Here is a 12,501-nt window from a genome sequence, read left to right as displayed (position 1 = left end):
CAAGAGTTCTGCCTTCAGTTCTGGAGTCCCAGGATCGAGTCCCCACATCAGGCCCTCTGCTCATCAGGGAGCCGGCTTCTCCCTCTGCCCCTCGCCCCTTTCATGCTCGCTTGCTCGCTCTCTCTCAAATAAATAAAATCTTAAAAAAAAAAAGAAATACCAGATAATCAAATTCTAAAAGGGTTTGAGTGTTGTTAAAAGTGCAGATAATAGCTGTGGATGAATTGAATAGTAAAGTATCTCCTTGGAAAGAGGAAGGAGTTAAAATTGAACTAAATTTTTAATTAGATTCATCATTACTGCTGTCTTGTACTGCAGAATGTTTTGGAGTGTAGGAAGTAGATGGTAGCTAGCAGATGACTGTCCTAATTAGGTGAACTAGAAAGGTACCAAAAAACAAATAATTAACTCTGCCATCTGAGGGGCTATGAGCATCAGTCGAGTCAAATTAGGGTTAGCAGTTACTAAAGAAGTTGACTCTTAATCACCTTTTGTCTAGTTCTTAAAGAGGGTAGTTGTATTTGGCCACTTACTTAGGTTACTGTCTTCCTTTTATGTCAAGTACTTTTGGTTGTAGAAGTAGCCATATAAAAATTACTTGATTAGAGAAGGGGCAATGTTAAAATAATCTCTTTGCAGGTACCAACAACTTCAAGGTTTCTGCCAGCCCACTGTTGTATTCGCTTATTGAGAAAACGATGAAAGATGTGAGTGTATACCTAATTACAAAATCTGTAACAATTTTTTAATCTAATTTACAGTAAGATGGAAAACAATATTTAAACCATCATAAGTAGCCAATTAGAGGAATTTAGAATAAATTCTATAGCAGCATTATTTAAGTTCTGCTCCTGGCTTATTTGCTCTGCCTATTGAACATGTGAGGTGAGGGTATACTATTTACTTAGTAAATATAAGGTAAGGGATGTGGTATATGAAAGGCTCTGATCTCAAAAAATAGGTAGTCTCTTTGGGAATACTGCAGAATTTCCTGAGGCCTAAGCTGTACTGTGGGTGTCCAATGGGGGTTGTCTGTAGAGTCAGAATGTTAAGGAAGCTTTCAGTGAACTGGAGGGGGCACCTGGCTGGTTCACCTGGTAGAGTGTGCAACTCTTGATCTCAGGGTTGTGAGTTTGAGCCCCATGTTGGATGTAGCGATTACTTAAAATATAAACTCTTTTAAAAATTTAAAAAAAAAAAATGAACTTGAACTATACCTAATATGTAAATAAAAAGACCAAATGAAATATTGAGTAAATACATTGAGTAAATACAGACCTATGAATGACCATAGTTTTGCAATAGGGAGGAATAAGATTTGGCTAATGGGCTTAGAGGTCATATATCTCAGAAAATTTTTTTTAAAAGATTTTATTTATTTACTTGACAGAAATCACAAGTAGGCAGAGAGGCAGGCAGAGAGAGTGAGAGGGAAGCAGGCTCCCTGCTGAGCAGAGAGCCCGATACGGGACTCGATCCCGGGACCCTGAGATCATGACCTGAGCCGAAGGTAGACGCTTAATCAGCTGAGCCACTCAGGCTCAGAATGTTTAAAAATGGCAAGAACAAGGGTCAGAGAACTGGGCCTTGATCCTATGGGAAACTGGGAATTTCTGTAGCCTCCAGCAAGGCAGTAATGTGTTTGCAGGTTAAGCAGCAGTAGTATAATGAGCTAGAAGGACCAGAAACAAGGCAGGCCTATCATGAAGGGTAGAAAGGGCTTTTAAAATTGTGGCGAAGCCACCTTTAAAATGGTTTAAGGAGGAGAATATTTTTTTCTTGCAGTAACTGAAGGAACTATGACAGCATGAGCCTAGTAGGAATAACTTTAGAAATTTGAGATTGTTTTACCAGTCTTAAATTATTTCAAGAAGATAACAATAAATCTTTTACAATAAATGTATATAGATCTAAATGTTTGTGACCAGGCTGAATAACTATGTTCAGAAAGATTCATTTTAGTGACACTAACTTTTATTTTACAGGTAAAACATCCAGTTACTGGGCAGTCTCTTTATCGGGACAGCAACTGGTTCAACAAAGTGTAAGTTGAAAAAAGTGAATGAACAGCTTATAGAAAAGCAGAATTATCCAGTGACACTTACTATGGTAGAAATCTAAACCTAACCTTGCAGTGAGCTTACCTATACTTAGGGTCAGTTTAAGAATTTATTTGGGGATAGGGGTAGGGTTGCATGGCAGCACAGTCTGCTCTTTAGAAAACTTTCTAGAGACACATTCTTGCTTTCCTTTCAGCGAGGAATTTTCTTTGGATAATGCTGCTTTCCCTTTCCTTGCGTATTCTGGAATCCCAGCAGTTTCTTTCTGTTTTTGTGAGGTAAGTCTGAACTCTGAAGTCATATTTTCGTTCTCCTTTGATCAATTTTGAGACCTAGAGTACTTAAAATATTTTCAGAAGTTATACACATGCAGTTATTGCATACTCCCTTATTACCAGTCTTAACATAGAATTGTTCCTCAGTTAGCTTAATTAGCAGTTGAATTTATTCGCTAAAACATCTTCAATTTGATATGATGAGTTTTAGTAACAAGGCTACCTATTGGACAGTGCAGGTAAGAAAATTTCTGCCGAACAGAAGGTTCACCTGGACATTGCTGTACTTGATAACTGCTAAGATACGGTTCTAGAGGTTTGTCTAGAGATGTTTATCTCTTAAACAGGGATTATGGGTAAAAGCACAAAACCAAACAGATGTCAGGTTGTTAACAAGACTGAACTTTGAACAGACCAAGTTGTAGGAAAGCAAGATTGATTTGTTTCAGAAGCCAGTTAGAAGGCACTGAAGGCTACTCTGAGTAAATAGAAGGCTGAAGGCCTCTATGCTGAAGTGGTGAAGTTAGAATTAGAAAGCCAGCCCTGGAATGGGCTCTCCAAGGGATGAAAAGATCCTAGAGTTTTTAGTATAGGAGGTCAGGCTGGGAGCTGTTGACTTTGACATCAAATTATTGATCCCACGGAGGATAGGTCCTCACATGACTTTTTAATCACTGGATGTTTGGCCTGGGACTAGGAGGGGAAAGGTCTGAAGCAAGAGACTGATGTAAGATCTGGATTTGGAGATTAACCTAGCTGGAATTCTCTTGACCTGCTAGAACAGCGGTATGGATGGCATTGAAATAGTTGGTCAAGATATTTGTTTAGTACATTAGGAAGAACTGAATGTCTGGTTCTAGGGTTGAGATTTAAGGAGGATTTCTGTTGACCTCCAGAAGGTTTTTAAAAAACTTCTTACTGACTTCTTAAGATACTAGAAACCTAGTGGGTAATACAGAATTGTATAGTCCAAAAATAAAGAATGAGGTCAGATCAAAGGACTGTCAGTGAGATTATCACCAAGGACAATGGTAAGAAATAAGAGTTGAAGAAATAGTTAACTTAAATTGTCTAATGAAGGTAGAGGGAACTTTTGTTAGAAAGGGTAGCATGTATGAATGGATTGAGTGCTGAATCATTAGAAAGGAGGTCAGTTTTAATCTAAGTGTGACACTTTTTATCAAAAGCACACTTCATGCGTGCTGTCTTTATCTAATGAGTCAAACTTGCCAGAGAGAGGAAAATAAGGATACAACCTCAAGAAATCTGGCTAGACTTCTCTTCAGGGTATATGATGCAGTAGAATAGGGATTCTCTAAGACCTAGAAGAAAGCAGTTATTCTAGGAGGTTAGGTTCAGAGGAAGTAGCAAAAGCGGTACCAAAGTAGTGGATGGGAGATAAAATTGGAGTAGAAATACATGAGAAGCAAGGGAAGGATTGGTACTACTATTAACCTTGATTGTAAAATGAATGCGTGGCTCCTGCTCTTAGGATCCACCGGTGAGTACATTTACCTAGCTTTGTTTTTCAGGACACATATTATCCTTATTTGGGTACTACCATGGATGTCTTTGAGGAACTGGAAAAGAAAATTCCTCAGTTGAGCGAAATGGCACGTGGAGCAGCAGAATTCGCTGCTCAGCTCATAATGAAACTTACCTATGATCTTGAATTGAACCTGAACTATGAGATGTATAATGACAAAATACTTTCATTTGTGAGGGATATGAACCGATTCAGAACAGACATAAAGGTGAGTACTAAGTAATATCAGGTTCTTATTACTGAAGTAGGTTGAAGAGTAATATTTAACTGTTCCTAAGGGACATGAGTGGTAGCCAAAGTACATTTTAAAGTGAACCAATGTATAATTTCTTAGAATTTATAACTCATTTGAAAGGAAAGTTGAGAGGCTGTGGGTTATAAAGCTAGGATATAACAGAGCAAGTATTTCAGAATATAATTAGCCTAAAGTATGTTACATTTATGTAATTCTAAGCAACCTGTAAAGAGGTCCCAGAGAATATAAAGATCTCAACCATGACTCTGGTTGGACCTGTGAGTTTGTGCTGTATATCATATATGCCTTTCAGGGATGTCGAGGATGGAGAGAGAACATAGCCGGTAGTTACAGTCTTACTTAGTGTATTAATTAATTAATTAGTGTATTACTACGTGTCTAGTATTCATGTAGAATACTATGTGATAGTACACATAGTACTTGATAAAGTCAAATTAATAATATGTGGTCTCTAATTGGTTTTGTGGTACTAGAAGTCAACAGATCCCTTAAATGAAGTAAATCACTGATAAATCTTAATTAGTATGGCTTTCTCAAAACTTGAAACTAATTATAACTGGCCAGAAAATGGGACTTTTGAGAAAAATCTCTAGAATGAAGTTCATTGAGCCAAAATGGTTAAGATTTTCCAACAGCAGATTGGCCTGGAAACCGTATACTACACAGGACTGTTAATCTCGTTAAATTCTCGATGAGGATGGCTTCCTTGGGTGACTAATGGCTAACTGCCATCTGCTGGTTTCAGATACGAGTGTATTACTCCAGTTCATAAAACCTGGGACCTCCTGGGCAAGGTGCCTAAGTCTAGCATTTCTCTGTCCACGAGTCACCACCCCCTTTTATCAGAACCATCTCATCTGCTACCACTAAATTAGAAAGAAACGTAGAGTAATATCCTTAGAAAAAGAACATCTAATAGGGAGTTTCATGCTTTTCTGCTTCAGGAGATGGGTCTGAACCTACAATGGCTGTATTCTGCTCGTGGGGACTTTTTCCGCGCCACCTCCAGACTAACAACAGATTATAAGAACACAGAGAGAACGAACAGATATGTCATGAGGAAGATCAATGACCGTATCATGAAAGTAAGTACATGTCTGAAAAAGAACTGAAGTATGTTACTTTTTTGTTGGTAAAACTTCTAAAAAGTAGAGTAGTAATTCCAGGAGCCTAGAATCCTTTGCTGCTTTAGAATTGAGCCCAGAGTTTCAACTCTCATTAGCAAGACCTAGAACTGGTGTATCCAAACTGGAAGTTCTAAAGGCTTTTGACCTGGTATTAACACTTTTAGGTTTTAAAAACATATTAGGAAGGATCATTAATGATTTTAGCTGTCATTTTCTCTGTATTCCTTTTCCTAATTCAGCCCTTAACTGCTTTTATCTTAATCTGCTTGGAAGAGCAGGAGACTTGATCACAGTGGGAATTTACAAATCTTCCATAACCAGGCTGCAACTAAAAAAGACCAGTACCACTTTTACTAAGGAATTGACAGTTTACAATGTTAATGTTAGAAGATTATAGCCTGGTTCTCCATATTCTTAAATTTGGGGAATTTTAACATTTCCAGTGAGAGAATGATAGTTGTTTGACTACATCAGGTCCTCCCCTCAAAGTGGAAGTCCTAACAGTGTGTTCTCGTATGTTTTTGTTTCAATAGGTGGAATATCACTTCCTCTCACCCTATGTATCTCCAAGAGATTCTCCTTTCCGGCATATCTTCTGGGGCTCTGGCTCTCACACTCTGTCAGCTTTACTAGAGCATTTGAAGCTGCGTCAGAAAAATAACAGTGCTTTCAACGAAACACTGTTGAGAAACCAGTTGGCTCTAGCAACTTGGACTATTCAAGGAGCTGCAAATGCCCTCTCTGGTGACATATGGGACATTGACAATGAGTTTTAAATGTGATGTTCATAACTTCTGTAAGAACATCAGGGTAGTGTGATTTCTAGACTTGTGCTGGTTGTGCTAAATTTCTCATAGGGCTACAAAACCTAATATTGTTAAAATTCTACCCAACCGTCTTGGTACTCCTAGATGTCTTTAGGCAGCAGCTTTTAATACAGGGTAGGTACCTGCACTTAAAGTTAAAGTGAATAACCACTTAAATGTTCGTGATAGAATCTTTTCTCAGATCATCTCTAAAATTTTAAATGCTTTGTATGGTAACTGCCTCTTTCTTGTTAGTTATGAAAAAGTTAGAACCAGTTACATGAATTATTGCTCTAAATCCTAAGGACAGGAACTGGTATCTTCTGAGAAGGGAGGAGGAGGGCGCTATCTGCTGAAGGTTGAAAGTAGTAGCTTGGTGTGAACCTCTGCTTTCAGTTGTTGCTGGATAGGGGATACCAGGTAGCAAGACCTCATTCTCCAAATGAGATGCATGCCTTCTTCAAGGATTTAGCTGGTTTCCACATCCCTGAATGAAACAGTTAACTTTTGGAAGGGACTTGTTTTCTTGCTCATGAGGTCTGAAACAGAGGTCCTTCAACTGGATAAAACGAGGTTCAACTGTTTATCACAGGAGTAAGGCCTTAATGTGTTAACCTCAAGATTTATGAAAAGAGGAGACCAGAAGCCAAAGACCTATGTTTTCTTTTAATCTGCCCCTTCCCGGTAAGCTTTTGTTTATTAGTTTTTTGTCGTTCTTGTGTTTCCCAAAGTATTTTGAAAGAGAACCAGCTTCAGGTGTTTAATTTCAAACTCAGTTTGTCAGATGTTAAAGAACACACTGCCAAATTTTGGCCAAAGTGTTAATTTTTTGGAAAAGCTTTCTATCATTTTGGCACTGAGATATTTATTGTTTATTTATCAGTGACAGAGTTCACTATAAATGGTGTTTTTTTTATAGAAGATAATTATCGGAAGCAGTGCCTTCCATAATTATGACAGTTATACTGTCGTTTTTTTTTAATAAAAGCAGCATCTGCTAATAAAACCCAACAGATACTGGAAGTTTTGCATTTATGGCCAACACTCGAAGGTTTTAGAAAACAGCCACAAGCGAAATAAAACTTTAAAGCTAAATATCTGAAGAATTCCATTTAATTGGGGGTTGCAAATCAAGTTAGGCTTTTGTTTAGCCAACCAGATAAAAATGGCAGTTCTCCTAAAGGGAAGGAATTGCGACCAAGTTATAGTAAATTAATGTCACTTAAAGGCTGTGATAGTACTCATGTGTGTGAAGTTTTACAGCTCAGTTTACCCAAGGTGTAACTTTAATTCGAATTTTGCAAAATTTCCAGTACCTTTGTCACAAACCTAACTCACATTATCGGGAGCAGTGTCTTCCATAATGTATAAAGAACAAGGTAGTTTTTGCCTACCACAGTGTCTATATCGGAGACAGTGATCTCCATATGTTACACTAAGGGTGTACGTAATTATCGGGAACAGTGTTTCCCATAATTTTCTTCATGCAATGACATCTTCAAAGCTTGAAGATCGTTAGTATCTAACATGTATTCCCAGCTCCCTATAATTCTCTTTTAGTTTTAGTTGCAGAAACATTTTATGGTCATTAGGCATTTGGTGGGTGCATTCAACCACTACAAAATAAAATTACTTCAAGATCCTTTGTTTTTAAACCTAATGTAGTATTTTGTTATATTTGTGGTTTCTCCAGGTCTTCTGTTTAGTGGGATAGTAGTATACATTTATAATGTTTGCCGTTGACAGATGAATTTAACTTTATCCCCTTATTTGCATGTTCTCTCCTGTAAACTTAATTCTACAAGTTTGAATCCAGAATTGATCTTTTAGTTTAAATCAGGGGAAACTTGCCTAGGAGCCTCAGTGGGAGGGGGGAGTGAAAGGTGTAGCAAAGCGAAGCTTGCAAAAGGATCTTTGATTATGTCTACCTACCCATTAGTATGTGGTAGTTTTCTGTTAAATATAGATGGGAACAAATTAGTTTGAAGCTACATGAATAAAGACTTATTTTCTTGTCAGCCATCATTATAAACCTGATAATCAGCTGTTTGTCATAGGGTAGTTCACCCTAAAACCACCTAAGAAAAAGTCCATAGGGTCTTTTCAGGTTCTTAAACTTACTGTCACCTGCCTAAGTTAACCTAGATGATTACAGCCTCACTGAATTGCTTCACTGCTCAGTCTGTTTAGTCTTCACAGCATTTTCTCTTCAACTGGTATTTAGTGTAGCTGAGTGAAAAGGTCATAGCTGGATTCCTGGTTCAGCTATCACACTTTATCATATTTAAGTGAAAGCTCAGTAACTTAAAGATATAATATTACAATTTACAGCAGTAAATCTTCCATTTACAGCAGTAAATCTCTTCAAAAACCTCTTTTCTATGATGGGGATTCAGTTACTTCTAATCAAAAAAGCCAGTAAGTCGTAAGAGGCGTGCTATTCCTGAATGAAATGTGTGTCTGGCTAGCAACAGCCTGCTGGACTTAATAATTCTGTCTGGTTATAGATTTCAAGCGCATTTTGAAGGTAAAGGATAAAAGAAGTGAGCTCTATCATGACTCACCGTTTTAGAACTTGCATGACCTTTACTGTTTTCTCTTTGAATGTTCTTGAAATTTCAGTTGACTAAACATGGCTTATTAGACTTGCCAACTTACTGTTCATCTTTATCGTTGTAAACAAGTGATATGCCCTTAAAATTGTGTCCAAGCTGGTATGTGCAAAGGGTGGAAGTTCCTCATCTGATTTAATAAAATGCTTGAACACTGAGTTGTCATTTTTTAATAGATTTTATTTTTTATTTTTTTTTAAAGATTTTATATATTTGACAGAGATCACAAGGAGGCAAAGAGACAGGCAGGCGGGGGGCAGGAGGAAGCAGGTTCCCCGCTGATCAGAGAGCCCAATGTGGACCTCGATCCCAGGACCCCGAGATCATGACCTGAGCTGAAGGCAGAGGCTTAACCCACTGAGCCACCCAGGTGCCCAGATTTTATTTTTTGAGAGCAGTTTTGGGTTCATAGCAAAATTGAGCAGAATATATGAAGTTCCCATATACTCTCTGCCTGCTTCCCACTGGCCCAACTTCCCCCATGATCAGTATCCCCCACCAGAGTAGGACACAAGTTACAATTGATGAATATACATTGATAACACATTATTGCCCAAAGCCCAAAATTTACATCAAAGTTTACTTGCAGTTTTATATATTCTGTGAGTTTGGATGAATCTGTAATGAAAGTTATCCACCATTTTTAATACAATACGGTATAGTTTTGCTGCCTTGAAAATCCTCTGTTCTCCTCTTCATCTTCCCTCTCCCTAATCCCTGGGGAGCACTGGTCTTTTTAACTGTCTCCATACTTCTGCCTTTTCAAGTTGGCTGCTTTCACTTAGTAGTAATATGCACGTAAGATTTCTCCATGTATTTTTATGGCTTGATAGCTCACTTCTGTTGAGTGCTGAATTTTACATTGTCTGGATGTAACTTAGTTTGTTTATCCAGTCATCTACTGAATGACCTCTTCATTGCTCCCAAATTTTTGGCAATTGATGAATAAGGCTTCTATAAAGATAAGTGGACAGGTTTTTATGTGGACATGTTTTTCAGTTCACTTGGGTAAATAGCAAGGAGTGCAGATCCTGGATCATACAAGTACTAGTATGTTGAGTTTTTGTTTTGTTTTTAAAGATTTTATTTACTTATTTGACAAATCACAAGTAGGCAGAGAGGCAGGCAGAGAGAGGAAGAGAAGCAGGCTCCCCACTGAGCAGAGAGCCCAGTGCAGGGCTTGATCCCAGGACCCTGGGACCATGACCTGAGCCGAAGGCAGAGGCTTTAACCTGTTGAGCCACCCAGGTGCCCCAGTATGTTTAGTTTCGTAGGAAACTGTCAAACTCTATTCCAAAGTGGCTGTCCCATTTGAATTCCTATAGCAGCGAATGAGTTCCTGTTGCCTTGCATACTTGCCAGAATCTGGTGGTGTCCAGTGTTTGGGATTTTAGCCATTCTAATAGTGTACTTGTAGTGGTATCTTGTTCTAATTTCCATTTCACTGATGACATGTTGAACATCTTTTCATGTGTTTATCAAGTGTATATCTTTGGTGACATGTCTGTTAGGTCTTTTGCCCCTTTTACTAATTGGATATTATTGTTTTAAGAAATTTTTATATATTTTGGATAACTGTCTTATGTTAGGTATGTTTTACAAATATTTTTGCCGGGTCTCTGGCTTGTCTTATTTTCTTGACAATGTCTTACAGAGCAGAAATTTTTAATTTTAATGAAGTCCTACTTAATCTTTCTCACGGATCATGCTTTTGAGAGTCACCACCAAACCAAGCATCATCTAGATTTTCTCCTGCATTATCTTGTAGGAGTTTTCTAATAAGTTTTGCATTTTACATTTAGGTCTGTGATCCATTTTGAGCTCCTTTTTGTAAAGGGCATATGGTCTGTGTCTAGATTTCATTTTTTTTACATGTGGATGTCCAAAAGGTCTTGAGTTTTGTTAAGACACTCCTCCCAGAAATATGAGCCATGTATGTGATTTTAAATGTTCTTAAAGCCACATTAAAAAACTAAGAAGAGACAGGTGAAATTTTTCTATATTTAACTCTGTATACCCCAAATACTATCATTTCAACATGTATGCATTAAAAATTGTTGGCAAGATATTTTGTATTCCTTTTTTCAGGGTAAAGCTTCAAAATCTATTGTATTTCTAGCACATCTTAGTTTGGAATACCCAATTTCAGGTGGTTCATAGCTACTTATGGTTAGTGGACCCTGCTGCTATATAATGAAAGGCGTGGTTGGTAAAGTTCGTTTTTGATGTTTTTGGTTTTTTAAAGATTTTATTTTTCAGAGAGAGAGAGAGAGCATAGGCAGACAGAAGGAGAAGTAGGCTCCCCACCTAGTAAGGAGCCCTATGTGGGACTCGATCACAGGATGCTGGGATCATGACCTGACCTGAAGGCAGCTGCTTAACCCACTGAACCACCCAGGTGTGTCCCCCCCCTCTTTTTTTAAGATTTTATTTATTTGTCAGCACAAGCAGGCAGAAGAGCAGAAGCAGACCCCCCACTGAGCAAGGAGCTGGATGCAAGACTTGATCCCAGGACCGTGGGATCATGACATGAGCTGAAGGCAGACACTCAATGTACTGAGCTACCCAGGAGCTCCCTGTGTTTTGTTTTTTCAAGCAGGTTTTCTACACAATTCCCAAAATTATATTATTTAATCTCACTACAAGTGCCAACTAGGGTTCTTCAGTAGGATTACAGGAATTGCCCTCCCTAGAATAGGGAAGCTTTTTAATTGCTTTACCTGTGCCCAAGCTTGCTCCTGTGAGAATGAGTAGCTGCACGCCCATTCTTAGGAAGCATGAGAAAAATTAAACTGCTGGGGCGCCTGGGTGGCTTAGTTAAGCATCTGCCTTCAGCTCAGGTCATGATCTCAGGGTCCTGGGATCGAGGCCCACATTGGGCTCTCTGCTCAGCAGGAGCCTTCTTTCCCCTCTCTCTGCCTGCCTCTCTGCCTACTTGTGATTTCTGTCATATAAATAAAAATCTTTTTTAAAAAATCGTACTGCTGTATTCTACAGGGGATAGTGCCTATGTGAAAGATGGTGGGCCAGGTGGCAGCCCTAAACAAATACTTGAAGACATGTTTATCTGTAAGAACACTTCACTTGGAATACAACACATCAGGTACCAATATCTTGTGACTACCAATAGGGTTACTTCTTTAGGTGATCAACTTAGAGCTTTTGCTGTTTGCTACATCTGTCCTTTGAACTGTCTAAAGTTTAATCCATCCCACATGGACTGCTTTGACTAGTTAATACATCTTTTTTTAAAATATGTGCATGCTAATGGTCAAAGTGCAGAGAGGTCTGTATTGAAAAAAAGTAAGCTTTTCCTCTTGTTTTTCAGTTTCTCCCTATATCCACAATAACCAATTTCTTTTTTTCCCCTCAGCCACCAATTTCCTATGTGTACTTTAAATTTCTTATGTATATTTTCATAAGTGAAAATGTCCATGAAACCTTCATGAAAAAGCATTCACGGGGAGTTTGGTTCCATTATCACAACGCAAGCCCTACAACCCAACCCTCCCACTGCTTACAATGATAAAACGGGTTAAAATAGAAAAAAAAAAAAAAGAAAAGAGAACCACTCGGGTTTTTAAAAGTAAACAAAGGCTAACAGACTGGAGGGGAGTAAAACCTGAAACATTCGGCAAGAACAAATAGAGGAGACAAAAAACTGATTGAATAATGGTATACCAAAGACCAACCATATCGATAATTATGTATTACTGACCTAGGAACATTCTAATTTAAAAAATGACAGTGGGTTAGGGAAAAGCTCATTTATATGCTATCTATAAGAAACACTTTATAGATGAGTTTAAAGTCAAAAGA

At 38.2% G+C, this 12,501-nt stretch overlaps 1 protein-coding gene across 5 annotated transcripts in view; it reads left to right on the top strand.

Annotated features, from left to right (window-relative positions):
* TFRC (transferrin receptor) overlaps positions 1-8,840 on the top strand; it is a 28,273-nt gene extending 19,433 nt beyond the window's left edge. For all 5 annotated transcript variants that reach the window (XM_032336332.1, XM_032336326.1, XM_032336350.1 and 2 more), the window contains 6 exons: positions 640-707; positions 1,986-2,044; positions 2,257-2,338; positions 3,868-4,089; positions 5,082-5,222; positions 5,798-8,840. In XM_032336332.1, coding sequence (XP_032192223.1) covers positions 640-707; positions 1,986-2,044; positions 2,257-2,338; positions 3,868-4,089; positions 5,082-5,222; positions 5,798-6,040 — 815 coding nt within the window. In that variant the 3' untranslated portion in view covers positions 6,041-8,840. The remainder of the gene's footprint in view (positions 1-639; positions 708-1,985; positions 2,045-2,256; positions 2,339-3,867; positions 4,090-5,081; positions 5,223-5,797) is intronic.
* Positions 8,841-12,501: the final 3,661 nt, after the last annotated feature.

Source organism: Mustela erminea, chromosome 1 (genome assembly GCF_009829155.1).
Source record: "Mustela erminea isolate mMusErm1 chromosome 1, mMusErm1.Pri, whole genome shotgun sequence".
NCBI lineage: Eukaryota > Metazoa > Chordata > Mammalia > Carnivora > Mustelidae > Mustela > Mustela erminea.
This window is presented reverse-complemented; position numbering and strand designations above follow the sequence as displayed.